This window comes from Capra hircus, chromosome 28, assembly GCF_001704415.2.
Source record: "Capra hircus breed San Clemente chromosome 28, ASM170441v1, whole genome shotgun sequence".
Lineage (NCBI taxonomy): Eukaryota > Metazoa > Chordata > Mammalia > Artiodactyla > Bovidae > Capra > Capra hircus.
In genome coordinates this window covers 29,713,593-29,731,622 of record NC_030835.1, presented here as the reverse complement: position 1 = coordinate 29,731,622, position 18,030 = coordinate 29,713,593, and the positions used below count along the sequence as shown (strand labels likewise).

General features: G+C 42.7%; 1 protein-coding gene across 2 annotated transcripts in view; it reads right to left on the bottom strand.

The window, feature by feature from the left end:
• The window catches only part of ANK3 (ankyrin 3), a 750,492-nt gene that overhangs the window by 102,795 nt on the left and 629,667 nt on the right, over positions 1 to 18,030 (bottom strand). For both annotated transcript variants that reach the window (XM_018042183.1, XM_018042184.1), the window contains 3 exons: positions 13,743 to 13,866; positions 12,094 to 12,105; positions 8,846 to 8,948 (listed from right to left, as the gene is read on the bottom strand). In XM_018042183.1, the coding sequence (XP_017897672.1) occupies positions 8,846 to 8,948; positions 12,094 to 12,105; positions 13,743 to 13,866 (239 nt within the window). The remainder of the gene's footprint in view (positions 1 to 8,845; positions 8,949 to 12,093; positions 12,106 to 13,742; positions 13,867 to 18,030) is intronic.

Sequence of the window (18,030 nt, the reverse complement as noted above, 5' to 3'; positions counted from 1 at the left end):
TGCTGATGGAGGAGGGAGTGGGCAGGCACGGAGTAGGATGGGGTTGGCAAGGACAGTGGGAAATATTATTAGCATAACCAGCCTTTTGGGTTGGGCATTTTTCTCCCTTTCTATTACTGAGATCATGGAAAGGGCGTAGGTCTTAAACAAATAAATGTGAATTTCTCCCGAAGAACTCTCCAATTTGCACGTTCCTGGCGAATACATCAAGTTGTACACAACACAGTATATAGCTAAGGATACAGGAGACCATCCTCAGCCAAACAGAAGACCAAGTCTAGCTCAAAGGATCTGGAATCCTAGGCGGGGAAATAAATGAGGAGAGTTAGGGCGTGTCCACAGTGTGACAACTGCCTCCAGGTACGGGGAGGCTACTGGAGGCCTCCAGCACTGACTGAAGAATGATCTTCACAAGGACCCAACAGCGAGGATAACTGTTTGCATATTGGTGTAGTTACACCTTCTAAACCGGTCACCGTCAGAAGCCCTGCTACTAGCCCCCTTGGACACAAAGATTGTGGGCAAATCAGGTCTGAAGAAGGAAGTCTGAAAGATGAGAGCAACCTAATTGGAGACGGAGAGGACCCTGCAGCTGCCCCATTTTTCTCTTTCTGTAGATGCACGTCTACAACCTCAGATATGCAGATCTTACCACTCTAAAGGCAGAAAGCCAAGAGGAACTAAAGAGCCTCTTGATGACCGTGAAAGAGGAGAGTGAAAAAGCTGGCTTAAAACTCAGCATTCAAAAAACTAAGATCATGGCATTTGGTCCCATTTCCTCATGGCAATTAGATGGGGAAAAAGTGGAAACAGTGACAGATTTTATTTTGGGGAGGGCTTCAGAATCACTGCAGACTGTGACCGCAGCCATGAAATTAAAAGACGCTTTGGCAGAAAAGCTATGACAAAACTAGACAGCATATTAAAAAGCACAGATATCACTTTGCCGACAAAGGTCCTTATAGTCAAAGCTATGGTTTTTCCAGTAGTCCTATAGAGATGTGAGAGTTGGACCATAAAGAAGGCTGAGTGCTGAAGAATTGATGCTTTTGAATTGTGATGCTGGAGAAGACTTTTGAGAGTCCCTTGGACAGCAAGGAGATCAAACCAGTCAATCCTAAAGGAAATTAACCCTGAATACTCATTGGAAAGACTGATGCTGAAGCTGAAACTCCAATACTTTGGCCACCTGATGCAAAGAAACGACTCTCTGGAAAAGGTCTATTGGAAAAGACCCTGATGCTGTGAAGGATTGAGGGCAGGAGGAGAAGGGGGCAACAAAGGATGAGATGGTTGGATGGCATCACCAACTCAATGGACATGAGTTTGCTCAAACTCTGGGAGATAGTGAAGGCCAGGGAAGCCTGGTATCCTGCAGTCCATGGGGTTGCAAAGAGTTGGACACGACTTAGTGCCTAAACAACAACAACAGATGCCTGGCATCTGTGTCACCAGAACCAAAGGGAAATGAAAGGTTTTGCTAGAGGTCAACTGGCAAAGAATGCCTTTCTCTATTTTTTGACCTTGCTGAGCAGCTTGTAGAATTTTGGTTTCCTAACTAGGGATCAAATCTGGACCCCCAGAAGTGGAAGCACAAAATCCTAACCACTGGACTGCCAAGGAGTTCCCTCATTTTCTTTTTATTTAGTTAAAATTAGATTTATTCCTGGAAAGAAGGCATAAACTAACATAATCTCAAGTTTGACCTGCACTTTGAAGTGCTAGAAGACTTTCTACGTTGCCCTTGATAGGTGGTTGTTCAGGCCAGATTTGACCATTACCAATAGCCAGCATTCAGCATTCCAGAAAAACATCTATTTTTGCTTTATTGATTATGCCAAAGCCTTTCACTGTGTAGATCACAGCAAACAGGAAAATTCTTCAAGGGATGGAAATAGCAGACCACTTTACCTGCCTCCTGAGAAATCTGTATGCAGGTCAAGAAGCCACAGTTAGAACCGGACATGGAACATCAGACTGGTTCCAAACTGGGAAAGGGGTATGTCAAGGCTGTATATTATCACCCTGCTTATTTAAATTCTATGCAGAGTACATCATGCGAAATGCTGGGCTGGAGGAAGCACAAGCTGGAATCAAGATTGCTGGGAGAAATATCAATAACCTCAGATGTGCAGATGACACCACCCTTATGGCAGAAAGTGAAGAGGAACTAAAAGAGCCTCTTGATGAAAGTGGAAAGAGGAGAGTGAAAAAGTTGGCTTAAAACTCAACATTCAGAAAACTAAGATCATGGCATTCAGTCTCATCACTTCATGGCAAATAGATGGGGAAACAATGGAAACAGGAAGAGATTTTATTTTCTTGGGCTCCAAAATCACTGCAGATGGTGATTGCAGCCATGAAATTAAAAGATGCTTGCTCCTTGAAAGAAAAGCTATGACTAACCCAGATAGCATGTTAAAAAGCAGAGACATTACTTTACCAACAAAGGTCCCGTCTAGTCAAAGCTATGGTTTTTCTCATAGTCATGTATGGATGTGAGAATTGGACTATAAAGAAAGCTGAGTGGCGAAGAATTGATGCTTTTGAACTGTGGTGTTGGAGAAGACTCCTGAGAGTCCCTTGGACTGCCAACTAGTCCATCCTAAAGGAAATCAGTCCTGAATATTCTTTGGAAAGACTAATGCTGAAGCTGAAACTCCAATACTTTGGCCACCTGATGCAAAGAACTGACTCACTGGAAAAGACCCTGATGCTGGGAAAATTGAAGGCAAGAAGAGAAGGGGATGACAGAGGATGAGATGGCTGGATGGCATCACGGACAAGATGGACATGGGTTTGAGCAAGCTCTGGGAGTTGGTGATGGACAGGGAAGCCTGGCATGCTGCAATGGGGTCACAAATAGTCAGGCACAACTGAGCGACTGAACTGAACTGAATAGCTAGCACATTAGTGAGGACAGAAGCCCAAATTAAACTGGCTTAAAACCTCAGGGGGTGGGGGCAGACTGAGATTAATGTACTGGTTTATATAATGGGAAAGTCTGGGTGGTGCAACATCAGGCATGACTGGGTCTAGCTACTGCCCAAAAGAGGTAGGAATGGTTCATCTTCATGCTCCATCTCTAGCCCTCTTTGGGTTTATATCACCTTTCAGTTTAGCAACCCCAAAGGCTGCACAAACTCTCATTAGACCGGCTGGGATTTTATATTTCACCCTGATGTAGTCTTTGTAATCCAGGACAAGGGATCCTCTGAATAGCCAGAATGGAGGCCCATCCTTGGAGGAGAGGAGAGGGAGGAATTCAGCCCCTTCTAAATGACACCAGGTGGCGCTAGTGGTAAAGAAACCATCTGCCAATGCAGGAGACATAAGAGACGCGGGTTTGATCCCCGGATTAGGAAGATACCCTGCAGGAGGGCATGGCCACCCACTGCAGTATTTTCGCCTGGAGAATTCCATGGACAGAGGAGCCTGGCAGTCGATAGGATCGTAAAGAGTCGAACACGACTGAAGTGAGAGCACACAGCACGTATGAGTTAAGGTACAGGTGTAGGAGCATCAGATGCGGTCACCGCCACCTCAAGAGAGTGGGCTGGGAATTCTAAGTGCTTTCTGCTCTTATTCCATCTTTGAATAACTACCAGAAATCATACTGATTTAAATGTTTCTGCCTACAGTACACATTGCAACAACTTTTAGGGTCATTCAAAGGAAGTGTAATTAACTGGGTAGCCTGCACAATATTTTTAGACCACTATTACTTTCTGCTTCATATCTATGTAAAGGTCAACTATTTCCATTCCTTTAATGACACCTTCTATGCCCTAATTTTTAGTATAATCACTTTCTTCATAATTTTCATAACTTGTTGCTGAATAGAAACTGGAAATGTTGTCAGTTCCTTTTAAAGCACATTCAATAAGAACTTATTACTAGAATTAGAAACAAGCATAATAAAGAACATGTGTCTAAATATAATCTTGCACGCCAAAAAAAAAAAAAAAAAAGCGAATGCAGAGGATGGCACCACACCCATGTTAAGAATACTAACAAGTCTGAGATCCTGGAGGGCAGAGTATAATGGTCTTAGCTGACTCCCTTCCCACATGGAGCAGTGCAGACTGAGCGTGGAGTAGTGTTAAATATGTATGTATGTTCAAGTCACTCTGCTGTACAGAAGAAATTAAAGCAACACTGTAAACCAACTGCTGCTGCTGCTAAGGCGCTTCAGTCCTGTCCGACTCTGTGCGACCCCATAGACAGCAACCCACCAGGCTCTGCCGTCCCTGGGATTCTCCAGGCAAGAACACTGCAGTGGGTTGCCATTTCTTTCTCCAATGCATAAAAGTGAAAATGAAGTCGCTCAGCCGTGTCTGATTCTTCGAGACCCCATGGACTGCGGCCCACCAGGCTCCTCCATCCATGGGATTTTCCACGCAAGAGGCCTGGAGTGGGTTGCCATTGCCTTCTAGACTTCAATAAAACTTCCTTTAAATAAAGAAGGCAAAAAGAAGGCAACACAGGGCCCTATGGCTACTGACTCTGCCATTCATCAGCCGTGTCCCCTGCGGTGAGTTACTTCAGCTGCTTGTACCTCAGTTTCTTCATCTTTCTGAATTTCTTTTATTTTTCTTTTTAAATTAATTTTTATTAGAGCATAGTTGCTCTACAGTGTTGTGTTAGTTTCTGCTGACAGCAAAATGAATCAGCTATGGGTTTACCTAATCCCTTCTCTTTTTGGATTTCCTTCCCATTTAGGCCACCACTACCTGTGACTCTTGATTGCAAAGTGAAGGGACGGTAAAGGAATGTAGAGTTGCTGGATAACCCAGTATTACAGTACAGAAGAGTCCACCCTTGATATCCATAAGGGGATTAAGTGGTTTATGGACTAATCGTGACTAAGACCCAGCAGGGGATGGGGATGGCTTCCTTCTCCCAACTCTGCTCCTCAGCTCTGGCCTCCACACCTGCCCTCAAATCTGCACAGGTTTTCAGGAACCTGGGGTGGCAGGTCTGTGTTAACCATCCTGGGTCTCAACTCCACTTAACTGTGGTTAATGTGCAAACTGATTAATCAACAGCCGGATAATAAAGAGGTAGCTGTGCTTGTATGGATGAGCTCTACCATTGCAAAAAAAAAAAACAAAACAACAACAAGAAATTCATGGTGAGTTAATTTTTATTCATTTTTCACCTTTACTTGTCAAAGCAATTTTAACTGGGCAATGATAGGGCAGTTTTAAATCTGACACTAAATCGTATATCACTGCTTTAGGAATTATAAATATTTAAGATTTCTTGCATGCTTTCAGACAAAATCAACACCGTGGAGAAACTCCATTTTAAAATTTTACATATGCAGATTTTGAGACATGATAGACATAAATTAATATTTTTTGTCACTTAATTCTAACAAAGTATTTAAATGCACTTCTGAAGTAAATGCTTCTCATGAATCGTGCCCAGTGTAACTAGACTCTTTCCTCAGAAACAAAGCCTGTCTTTTGAGGAATTAAGTCTTTTTTTTCTCTTCTGTAATAAATGAAACATTAGGGACTAAATAAGTTGCTATACCTCTTTCAGAATTTGTCCTCCCCTTTTCTCCAAATTCTCATTTTATTTTATACAAATAAAAAAGTTGAAAAAGCTATATAAGTAATACTTACAGACACTCAACCTACATTCAACAGTGAGCATTTTGTCATATTTGATTTTCTTCTCTCTCTTCATGCATATACACTTTTGGCTGAACCATTTGAAAATCAATAGCAGACTTAAAGATTACTTCATTATTTAAAATTTCAACATGCATACCCCTGGAAGAGAGATATTCCCCTGTATAGCTTCAATACTATTATCACTGCTAGGAAAATGAACAATAATTTCCTAATAGTATAGCCAGTATGTTTTCAAATGCCACCAACTGACCCTAAAATGTCTTTATGCCATTTGTATCTTTTTTCCAAGTCTCCAGTAAATTTATCCTGGAGTCATGTGATGTGTTTATTAAACATGCCAGTCCCATGAGAAATGCTTGTCAGACCACAGATTCTCTGTTGCCATTAAAGAAAGCAACTATCTGCTTCTGTGGTTAGCAACTTAATAATTATTAGTAACAATGTGAAGGTATCCTAAGCTCCCCTTTCTTCTGACTGGTCTACAGGGAGGTTTGTGATGTCCACAGAGGTGTTGTTGAAACTGGAGCAGCAACAAACCATACGAAAGAACACCAGCAACAGGAACAGGAACAGGAACGTCGCTCAGTCGTGTCCGACTCTCTGCGACCCCGTGGACTGTAGCCCACCAGGCTCCTCTGCCCATGGGATTTTCCAGGCAATAGTACTAGAGCGGATTGCCATTTCCTTCTCCGGGGATCTTCCCGACCCAGGGATCGAACCCAGGTCTCCTGCATTGTAGACAGACGCTTTACCGTCTGAGCCACACGGGAAGTCCAAAAGAACACCAGCTTCACCTCAAAAGTTCGTTTCTTTTTCACAAATCCTTCATTCTGAGTAAATGCTGCCCCACCCTGCTACCTGATTAAGAAGATCTTGGTAGTAGTTAGCAGGCAGTGGTGTGAGAACCCTCAGAAGCTTGTTTGTAGGCTTGTAGCATTGCAAACATTTGCATTTTCCTTAAGGCTGACAGGCAGAAACTGAGACTGATAACTATGGTGGTAAAAGGGGTGGTCACGGTGGTGGAGGTGATGGTGGTGGGGATGGGGTCATGGGTGTGGAGGTGATGGTGGTGGGGATGGGGTCATGGGGGTGGTGGAGGTGATGGTGGTGGGGATGGGGTCATGGGGGTGGTGGAGGTGATGGTGGTGGGGATGCGGTTACGGGGGTGGAGGTGATGGTCGTGGGGATGGGGTCATGGGGGTGGTGGAGGTGATGGTGGTGGGGATGCGGTTACGGGGGTGGAGGTGATGGTCGTGGGGATGGGGTCATGGGGGTGGTGGAGGTGATGGTGAATGAAATAATATTGCATTTCAACTGGGAACATAAAGAGATCAGAATCACCCAACTAGGAGAATGACCATAGCCACCCAAGCATAAAGTTCTTCAGAAAACCACAACCTAGGCTACACTTTACGCCTAAGAGCTTAGCTTCATTATTTGAGATAAGTGCCTTCTCTGTGCTGACACCCACTTCAATTATGGCATGCTCCTATAATCATTCTACAAACGGTGTTTTGTTTGACCGAACACTGAATAGCCATTGTAGTCATCTTTGTAAGGCCTGCTTGCTATACTTCTAGAGAGTATAAAAGTGTTAAAATACGTTGTGGGGGCTTCCCTGGTGGCTCAGTGGTAAAGATTCTGCCTGCCAATGCAGGAGACATGAGTTTGATCCTTGAGCCAGGAAGATCCCGGAGCATGCTGTGAGCAGGTAAGAACCACAACTACTGAAGCCCACGCATCCTGGAGCCGATGGTCCTCAACAAGAGGAGTCACTGCAACGAGAAGCCTGTGTATGGCAACTAGAGATCAGCCCCCACTCACTGCAACCCGAGAAAAGCCCACACATCAACGCTGACCCAGCACAACCAAAAACAAAGAAAGAAAGAAAGAACTATTTTAAAAAAGCTTTAAAAAATATGTACTGTGGACCTTGTGAAGTACCATGTACATCTGTTTCTGGAAGTCAGCATCTCCAGACAGGTGGGACCTCCTCCCCCACCAAAGTGTGGTACCTAACTTGGTGATGATAAATGTCTATTACTTATTCATCTGCCCCAATTCACCTTTATTATGTAGTGAATCAGTAAATCCAGCATAATTTCACCATGTGCATTGTTTAACTATTATAGGCCACCTTCAAAGTTAGTTTTATGGTCCAAACAGTTTCATCCATCACCAGCTCCTGACTGCACATTTAAAACCAGGTATTATGTGTATGTATCTAGACTAATGATCCATCCTGAGCCCATAGGAAGCAAGATTCTGTTACTAGGACTTCCTACAATAAACCAGTATCTATTGAGCCACAGTTATTGGAAAGAAGGCATTGCATAAATACCAGATTAACCAAACAAAGATTCTAGCAGAAAGCAGAATACTAGCACATCCTGAGAAAGCCCATCCCAGGCAGCTTTGGAGCTAATGGGCCAAAAACATCTATGGGCCCAATCTAACCTATGACTTCCTAAAAACAATTTCAGCAAATTCCAACACCCATACACTGTTGAGCAGAATCAAGCATTCGTGTGGATAATGTCAGCAACTTTAGCTACCAGTTATTATTGGCTCAGATGGTAAAGCGTCTCTCTACAATGCGGGAGACCTGGGTTCAATCCCTGGGTTGGGAAGATCCCCTGGAGAAGGAAATGGCAATCCGCTCCAGTACTATTGCCTGGAAAATTCCATGGACAGAAGAGCCTGGTAGGCTACAGTCCACTGGGTTGCAAAGAGTCGGACACGACTGAGCGACTTCACTTTCACTATTATTAACTCTCTTTTTTAAAAAACTGAAAGACTTGACTAAGAAATGAGAAAGGTGTCCATGCTTTTCCTAGGACTTCTTTAAATTCCTCTCTGTGGGATCTGAGAGACTGATCTGCAGGAGAGAGGGATATTTCAATTTATGGTACAACTGATTTTTTTTTTCCTTCTTTTTTTTGGCCACACACTGTGGCATGTATGATCCTGGTTCCCCAACCAGGGATTGAACCTGTGCCCCTGCAGTGGAAGTGTGGAGTCTCAACTACTGCACCGCCAGGGAAATCCCTGACTTTTTCTTTAACTGACAGTATAGGAAGACTTACAAAGGCAAAATCAAACTTGCAGAAATAGAGTTTCTGTCATGCGACAAAGAGTGTAATTCAGTCATAAAAAATGAAAGCTTAACACTGAAAGAAGGTTTGAGAAAGAACACATACCTGCTCTTTGGATGGCACCAGTAGTTCCTCAATCATCATGCTGTCCCGGGCGTAGGAGCTTCGGTTCAAGGTGTAAGACCTATCCGAGCTGAAGGAGCGGAGGCTGTTGTAGTTACAGTTAACCATTCAAGAGGGGGAGATGATGATGAGATGGGTAAAAGAATATTAATGCATGCAACTTTCCGAACAGGCAAGATGGCTCAAAATATCAACCAAAATCGTTCTTGAAAAGACATGGTCAAAAATAAACTTCCTTATACTTGAGGAAATTTTTTAAGCTTAGATAACCTCATGATCAGGTTTTGGTTAAAATTAGGCTGTCTGGTATTCAGTCTGTGAGAAGATGAAATATAGGAAGACTTTGGATGTTTCTCTGTGACAATTGAACCAACATGACAATTCAGGAGAACCGGATGACTCTAGGTAATTTGATAGCTGGAGAGATTTTTTGTTTGTTAAAATCTTCTTTGAGAGCCTTCTCTCTTTCTGGTCCATGTTCGTCTGTCTCACACTATTTAGTGGAATTATGTTGCTATAAATGCATCTGTTAATAAGAATTTGGGAACTAGATGCAGGCTTAACCTACTAAGAGCTCTGGTTTGCAATTGCTTCTCATGGAAAACATGAAGAAACAAAAGTGTTATCCTGACATGATCTTTGTTGCCATCTTTCTGGCTGTGAAAAATTCAAATTCCATACACGATTATCTTGCCTTCTCTTACTGTACTCTTTTTAGCTTTGCTCCTTCTGCTCTCCTCCTTCTTAGTCTTTCTCAAAATTCTATGCAGTCTCTGAACTTCCCAGAGTGCAGGACTCCTGATGTCCTAAAGTGCCACTTAGCACCTTGACCTCTAAACTCATATCACGAAGGCTTGGGGGATGGGCAACATGGGTGAAGGTGGTCAAAAGGTATAAACTTCCAGTTATAAAATGAATAAGACCTGAGGACTTAATGTACAGCATGCTGACTATAGTTTATAACACTGTTTCGCATTTTTGAAAGTTGCTAAGTGAGACCTTAAAATTTGTCATCCTAAAAAAAAAAAAAGCGTAACTCTGTGTGGTGATGGGTGTTAACTAGACCTGTTATGGTGCTTGGTTTGCAGTATATACAAATGTGGAACCACTATGTCATGTACCTGAAATTAATATAATATTTACTTGTCAGTTATATTTTGATTAAAAAAAAAGAAACCAATAGAGTAAGGGATCCTAGTAACTCTACATATATCCATGTATCTACATATAGCTACATAATATCCAGGCAGACTGGAGTGGCAGCTCATATAAGCACTGGCAGAACCCTGGTGATCCTTCAGGAGCACAGAGCATGGAGTCTTGTGAGAAGCTGCTTCAGGGCCCCTTGCCTCCCTACCAGGTAGGTGGTCATGAGGTGGCTTCTCATTGACTCCTGTTTTGAAAGCGGTCTGAGGCTTCCTGTCTCATCGTCCTTGGAAGACAGCTGCAGAATACGAGACTGCTGAGCCGGCCTTCTGGAACGGGCTCCTCGGCGATGGGGAAGCTCACAGCTAATGTGTAGGCATACAGCCCCTTTGGTTTTGGTGTCATCTTTCCTGGTGTGGAGGACAAGAGCCTGGTGTGGAGGCAAGTTGGCCTCGCCTAGGGAGTAGTAAAGTGTCTGAATCCAAACGTGGCTGCTTGAAACTTTACCAGCAACGTTGGTCAGACTTTGGCCTCAGCCCTGCTTCGTCTGTGCTTGTCAGAGAAAAGAGCAAAGGGGACATACCTAAGAAATGATTCTGTGTTTGCACAAAATATTGTGCAAGCACAGAATACTGAAGGCATATATGGATATATTTTGGGTGTACTACAGACTATCCCAAAGGGGGTATTTTTATATCAAGATACAGAGGCCCCTGAATGATAGGCTTTATTCCAAGTGTCTACACAAATGGCTCGGTACGTGCTCCTAGGATGAGAGCCTTACTTTCTCTAAAACAGACATCATTCTACAGAGTCGTTATTAAGTGTTTCGAGCAGACACTTACTAAGTGACTATTATGGGCAGGACACAATATTAGAAATTGGATATAAAAGGAAAAAAAGAAAGTGAGCATTATCCTTGCCTAGAGCTTACTTAGTAAGCCATGTGCCTCTGACCTCTTATATAGTCGGGCCTCCAGTGCCCAATCACGACCCATCACTTTTTTTTCCCCCTGTTTTTATTACAAACTTTTGTTGTTTTCCTGTTTCTAGCCCCATGCCTTCTCTCAGATGCAATATAAGCTTCCTAAAAGCAGGAATTGTCTTTCTACTTTCTAACTCGACACTATCCAACAGAACTTTCTTTTCCAACAGAGGGATGGACATGTACCTCAATCTGCACTGTTCAGTACAGATATTAATTTCTCTCAATTATGGTTCCCAAGGCAGATATTAATATTGGTGGTATGCGAAATGGTTTTATTGCACATGTGAACAAATACTTAAAAGTTTTTTTTAATGTTTACATATTAATTTTAAGTTGAGTCCTTAAACATCTCTAAGATGTATTCATTTAAAAAAAAAAACAAAATCTTCTTTCTTTCAACTACTGTAGGAGAGTGAATGAACGAGCAGAGCCTAGAATTGGGAACCATCAGTGGAAACGTCTAAAGATGTCTTCACTGGACAGAATTCCTACTCCTGACCGACTTACATTAGGTAGATGGAGAGCCCATTAAAGGCGTCAAGCTTCTGTGTGAATCCTTAACACATCGAAGTGCTTTCAGCTACTTAAATGAGAGATTATTTGCATGGGGGTCTGGAAAGCATTACATTGTTTTTCACTGAGGTCAAGGATATTATCTGTAGCCATCGGTATACCCTAAGTGTTAAGCAGAGGAAGTGTTAGAAAAACACATGCCTCAGAATTCTGAAGTTATCTTAATGTACCCAGCACAATTCAAAGATAACAGCACTCAGCAAACAGTCCTTCCAGTCAAGACTCTGCCTATAAACCTAGGGCAATCTCTCCAGTTACTTCATGCACTACACAACTTTTATGTTAAGGGGAATAAAATTCCTCATGTATTCAGTTAACTTTGCATAAGTTACATTATTTATTACACATTTAGCTACCTGCTTGTTTTCCCAAATCACAAAACTGATTTTCTAAAGCTGAGCGGAGAAATAAAAACAGGAAAAGCACACAGCACCACAGCACAGCACAAAATGCCGAGAAAACAAAGGCGAGAAAATGAGCTGGGAAGGCAGGGAAGCACCATCAAAGCTCCATATCTTCTTACCTGATCTTGGGACTATTTTTAAGTATTTTTAGAAAAAACAGGAGAAGTAGAAAGCAAAAAAAAAAAAAAAAAAATCAGACAGGAAAAAAGAAAAAAAAATGTTATGGTTGGATGAGTTACACATTTAATGTATTCCTTTTTAAATGTTACACTCAGAATATTATACTTGGTAATACGCTAACAGTACTTTAAAAAACACATCAGCTTTGGAGATTTTTTAAAATTTGCCTCTGAGCATAACATCAGTTGCCAATGTCAAAAAATGAGTTACATATAATAGCAACAAAGAGGAATGGTGCAATCCAAACTAGAAGTATGAAAGCCTCAGAACTGCCTTGTGGAAAGTTTATAAGAGACAATATTCTGGTTTCATCTCTCACTGGAGGTCAGCTGCTACAATTCCCTACACACAAATGACTGAGTCATGAAATGTGGCTTTTATGTATTATCTGAGGAAGCGAATCAGCTAGTTATTGGATTACTAAAGCTATTACGTCTCTAAACAGAAGTTTTCCTTAAGGTCCTTTAAGATTCTGCACATTTCAGTTGTAACTTGTTATCTGTGATTAACTGAAATATGACATCTTTCTAGAAACTCATTTTCCTCTTGTCATTAATGACACCTGCTGCAATAAGATTTTAAGGCCTTCTATAAATATATGTATAAAGTCAAAAGTTTATTAAGTTACATGAGGTTTCAAATTCTATTAAGGAAAAAAAAAAAAGACTGACTCAAAGAAAAATCAATTCTGAGTCTAAACTGTCCGCATCAACGACACTGAGAATAAACTCCCAGGTTTACTTTGTGGGAAGTGCCATTTACTATCAGACAACGAAACTTTTCACAACAAAATTTTAAACTATAGGAAAATGTCCCCAGGGCTCTAACTCAGAAGGTTTAATTATTAGCTTAAAAATAACTTGACTGTCAGCACACATGCTGTTAATCCAACCAGGGAAAAGAAGTCTCCAAATTCTGGACAAGGTCCTGTTCCTTTCAACCAGGTCAGGTGGGAGCCAAGGTTTTCCACATACAAAAGCTTTATGCTTCAGTTTTCAGCACTGAATTTGCCACCATTCCTGCCTCTGACTTCTGATTAAGTCACCGTTTCACCTTTAACATGTCCCTTGTAAACGAACAAATAGCAGAGCTTTTGAAGAGATGCTCAAACAGTTGCTAGGTAATTCCAATAAGCGATATGTATTCTTTCCCAAGAATGCACTCTTTCAAAGTCGCAATCATAAATTGTTCTTTCAGTCATGAAAAGAGTATAGTGAAGAATCAACACAAATATTTCTTACTTATGGGAAAATGGGATTTTTCTTTCACTATAGGACAAAACTTATTTTTAAAACATGTGACCCAGATTGGTTCTCCTCATTCTGTCAGGGAACTCTTCTGCTATATTATGCTTGAAGCATGACTGCCAGGTAGGGAAAAACGGAACAAACAATTAACACGTTCACTCACATAAAATTAAAGACTGAAAACCACAAAAGAAAATAGCAGAGCATGTGTACAGTTCACCAAATTCACATCCTTACCCCAAGGGCACTTTTGGGGATAATGTGAAAAATGAAAATGGTTTCAGTTTATGACATCATGGTTGTTTGAAATTGACTGCGAGTAAAGAGCAACAGCGAAATACCTGGCAGAACGGGCCCCCAGACTAAAGCCCATGTAGCCCTCTGCAGGCAGAGAATCGTCGCCCAGCTCCTTAAGGTCTTGTGGCCCGAGGTACTTGTCCGTGTCTCCCGTCATTGCATCTTCACCTGCGGATGCACAAAGCAAGCCTGAATCAGAAGCTTCGTTTCTGAAAATGTGCCTGTTTGGGCAGAAAACTGCTCCCTGGTCATTAGCTAATCGTCCATTTTCTCATGTTTATTTCCTCCCCATCCCCTGGATAATATTTGTAACCGCCCTTTAGAAGGAGAAAGTAGAGGCAGAGGTTAGTTCATCATTTCAAGAGTGAATTTAAGCAGCAGAAAGAGCTCCTGGCACTAGGCACCAATTTTAAAACATTTCCTTATCTTCCTTGTCCCTGCCTCAAGCCCTAGCCGACTAGAAAGGTTCATCTCTTGTGTCAGCTCGAGTTCTCCTGGCCTGACCATGATGAGGGCAGTTTGTTTGAATGGACCTGGATTGCAAAATAAGAGGCACCTCTTCTTCCCTGTTCTGGAAATTTTCTGTGGGAAGAGAACTAACTTTATTTTAAATGGTTTTCTCACAACCAGGATTTCAGCTTGGGGTTATGTAAATAACTGGCAAGTGATTTAATTTGAATTAGAACTGCTCAACTGGGGAAACCTTGAAACACATCCACATTGAACTGTTTCGAAATCTATCAAATGAACAGCTCAGTACAGCTGCCCCGGTGCTTGAACCCTGCTCAGAAAGTGGCTCTACCCTCGACAGAGATCAAATCGGGGCTTCAACAGCTGGAAAGAAATAAACTGTTCTTGACCATCTATACCGAGTAAGTGCGTAGAATACTTTTACTAGCTACACAGGCATAACATGATCTCACGCGGAAAAAAAAAAAAACACATTCCAGGAGTGACCGGGCAGGTTTTCCAGATGCCTTTTGCCCTCTGGGACATTTCCCATCCTTTACAAAATGTAGCATGGGCTGTGGAAAAGTTCCTTCCACAAATAGGCAAACTCTTTTCTCCTTTTTGTGACTCGACTCTCGTTCTACTGGATACGAGCCTGGCTGGCTGAACAGGATTTCAGAGGCGTGTATGTTTTCTGTTTTCTCAAAGGTAAGCAATTTCACCACTCCAGCTCTATTTTCCAGCCCTTCATTCAGCATCGTTTATAATTTCCATTCATTTAAACTCAGGAAACCATAAGAGCTCAGCTTTTAAACTACCAATCAAGTCTAAAAATACATTATCAACTACCGTTTTTGCAAGTGTAAAAACTAAACAGATCAGTTTTCTACAGCTACCCAGAACCAAGAGATTATTTTAAGTTACTTTACAGCTGGGCTATTTGCACATTCACTACGGAGGAAACAAAAACAGCACACACCAAGTACAACTTAAAGAAAGCTCTTACTCTGTGTTAAAGCCATTTCCACCAGGCTGGGCTGGTCAAATGTTTTCCTGATGTTTCCAGGAATTCCTGAGACAGTGATTTAGAATCTACCTCCAGATCAGCCCCCAAAAAACCAATCCCTGGGTTGGATCCACGGTCTTCACCACCACCTCCAAGTTCCTCTCAGCATCTTCGTCTCCTCTCCAGCAACTGAAGAATTACACATCTTTTTTCAGATGAAAAAAAAAAAAAAATCCCCCCCAAATCTGGCCACATTTCATTGAGATCAAGATCCTTTTTGATCACTCCGAAGACATCCTTTTAAAACTCCTTCTGATTGGATTAACAACTCCTCTGGCAAGCCTCTAGCAGAACCGAATGGTGACATAAATGCGAGCCCCAGACGTATTTGTATGTAAATATGAGGACTGCTCCAGTGTAGACTTTCGGTAATTTGATACCAGTGCCCGGTGCCTAATCGGGTAGCCGACAGCCTGAAATCTAGGGAGAGGCAGCAAGCGAGCCACTGGGCTTAACGGGGAGGCGACGCTTCTCCAACCCGAAGAAAGACACGGCCAACGCAGGTAGAGAGGAAAAACAGGAGAAAACAGAGGCCCGGCAGGGAGTGGCAGAGAGCTCCAGGCAAACTTTATAACTTTTTGTTCTCAGCTGGGAACACCAGGAGCCAGGGTTATTTATGGTCCCTGTCAGGTGGAAGGAGGGAAAAAAAGAGAGAGAGAGGGGAGGGAGGGCCTGCCCTCGGATAGAGGTTGGGAACCCGTGGGGCCGAGAGAAGCGGCAAGAGCTCCCCAAGCAGCGCCGGAGAAAGCGCTCATCACTGCTGTTTCTCTAGAGCGGAAGGAAAGGGGAAGTGAGACAAGCGGGGGAAATGGAGTGGAGGCTCTGTTTTATCTCTTGCGGGAACTCCTTCGTCTCCCTGATGGGATCAAAGTCACTGAGTGGTCCTCCTTCCCCGAGGAGTCCCTGCAGAAGGCGAGAGGCGCAGAAGGCGAGAGGCGGAGGGAGCTTGGGCTGGCTGGGGAGGTCCTGGCTGCGAGGGGCTAGAGGCAGCCGAGGAGGAGCGTCACTGCCTTATTCCACTGTCCCCCTCTCGCTGGGGCTCCCGGCCTCCCTTCCCAGCTGCTCCACCCTGTTTCTGTTGGCAGTGGAGGGAAAAACTAGTGGGCCTTCTGCATCTGCCGTCTGGGCACTCGGGAGAGGCAATTTCAGTCGCTTTCCCTCAGAACAGCTGAACAGTCAGGCTAGAAAGGGCAAAAGGGTTTCCACGTTATCTTGGAGGAAGTGGGTGTGCAGCATCTTTTCATATTTTGCATCTATCTCTTGCACGGTTATCTAAATATACAGAAGCATGAATCCGTAGAACTGATGAGGTGGGGAACAGATTTGCTGTTCCTGGATCAATGCATAAATAATGACTCATCTAATATTCAGACGATATGACACCTGGCGTTAGAAGTCGATCTGCCCGGCTGTAATCAACATTGCAAATACCCAGAATGAGAAGGGAAGCCATTTACAATGCCTGAAACATATTGAAAAATATCCCCCACCCCAATAGTAATATAAACATAATAAAAAGAATCATTTCCAACTCTAAAGAATGGAAGAGGAAGTCATGGTTAAAACGGAGAAAATGTCTGAACTTTAACCTGTTTGCCACAGATGCACTTAAAATCCAACCTACTGAGACTTTCCTGACAGTCAAGTGGTTAAGACTCAGTGCTTCCAAGACAGAGGGCACGGGTTCGATCCCTGGTGAGGAAACTAAGATCACATATGCCACACAGTACGGCCAAAACACAAAACAAACAAACAGCCCCCACCCCCAAACTACTCAGCAAAGTCTGATTCAGTGGTGGCCACTCATTCAAGCTTCCTAACAAGGACTGCGAGAAAAGTTTCCTTCTTCATGACTTCTTGCCCAGCCGCTTTCTGGCCACCCCTCCACACTCATCCTGCCCTTGTGTTACACAGAATTCTTTCAGTCCCTAGAATTTCTGACCGTCTTTAGACTTTGAGCCACTACCTAGGGTGTCTTCCTTTGATGGAACCCTCACCCCTCCTTCACCTGAGTAATTTCTCCAATCTTTGAGTCTTTCTAGAACTCTTCTCCTCCTCCACTCACCCTCTTGAGTGTCCCTCGTGTGGGTTTCCCGTATCAGAGGAGTGTATTGGCAGGAAAAACATCTGCTTGGTCTCTCCCATGGGAGAGTGAGAACACATATTGTCCTGGGCTTGCCATATTGTAAGTGCTCCATCAATATTTTTGGAATTCATGATCGCTTTTATTAAATAGCTTGATGATTTTACTTTTTTCCCCCATCTACAGGCCACAGCAGCTTCGTGCTCTTTTGGCATGCTAAGCTTGGTGGCTGGGATACATAAAATTTCAGTAAGTTTCTATTCTTTTTCACATCTCCTTCTTAGGCCTCAGAAATGGTCAGTACGAAGCCTAAAGAAGCCCAGTGTTGGGATGGGGATGGGAGCTGTCAGTACATTTGGCCAATGACTAAAGTGGTCTTATGAATATTAAGTAACAGTAATTAAGTAGTTATGCATTCACCGTTTTCGAATGGTGAAAATATTTCTTAAAAGGCACGGAATTTAGAAATGAAAGTGTTATTTTATTTTATTTTTTATTTTATTTTATTTTTTATTTTTTTTCTTTTTTAAATTTTAAAATCTTTAATTCTTACATGCGTTCCCAAACATGAACCCCCCTCCCACCTCCCTCCCCATAACATCTCTCTGGGTCATCCCCATGCACCAGCCCCAAGCATGCTGTATCCTGCGTCAGACATAGACTGGCGATTTAATTCTTACATGATAGTATACATGTTAGAATGCCATTCTCCCAAATCATCCCACCCTCTCCC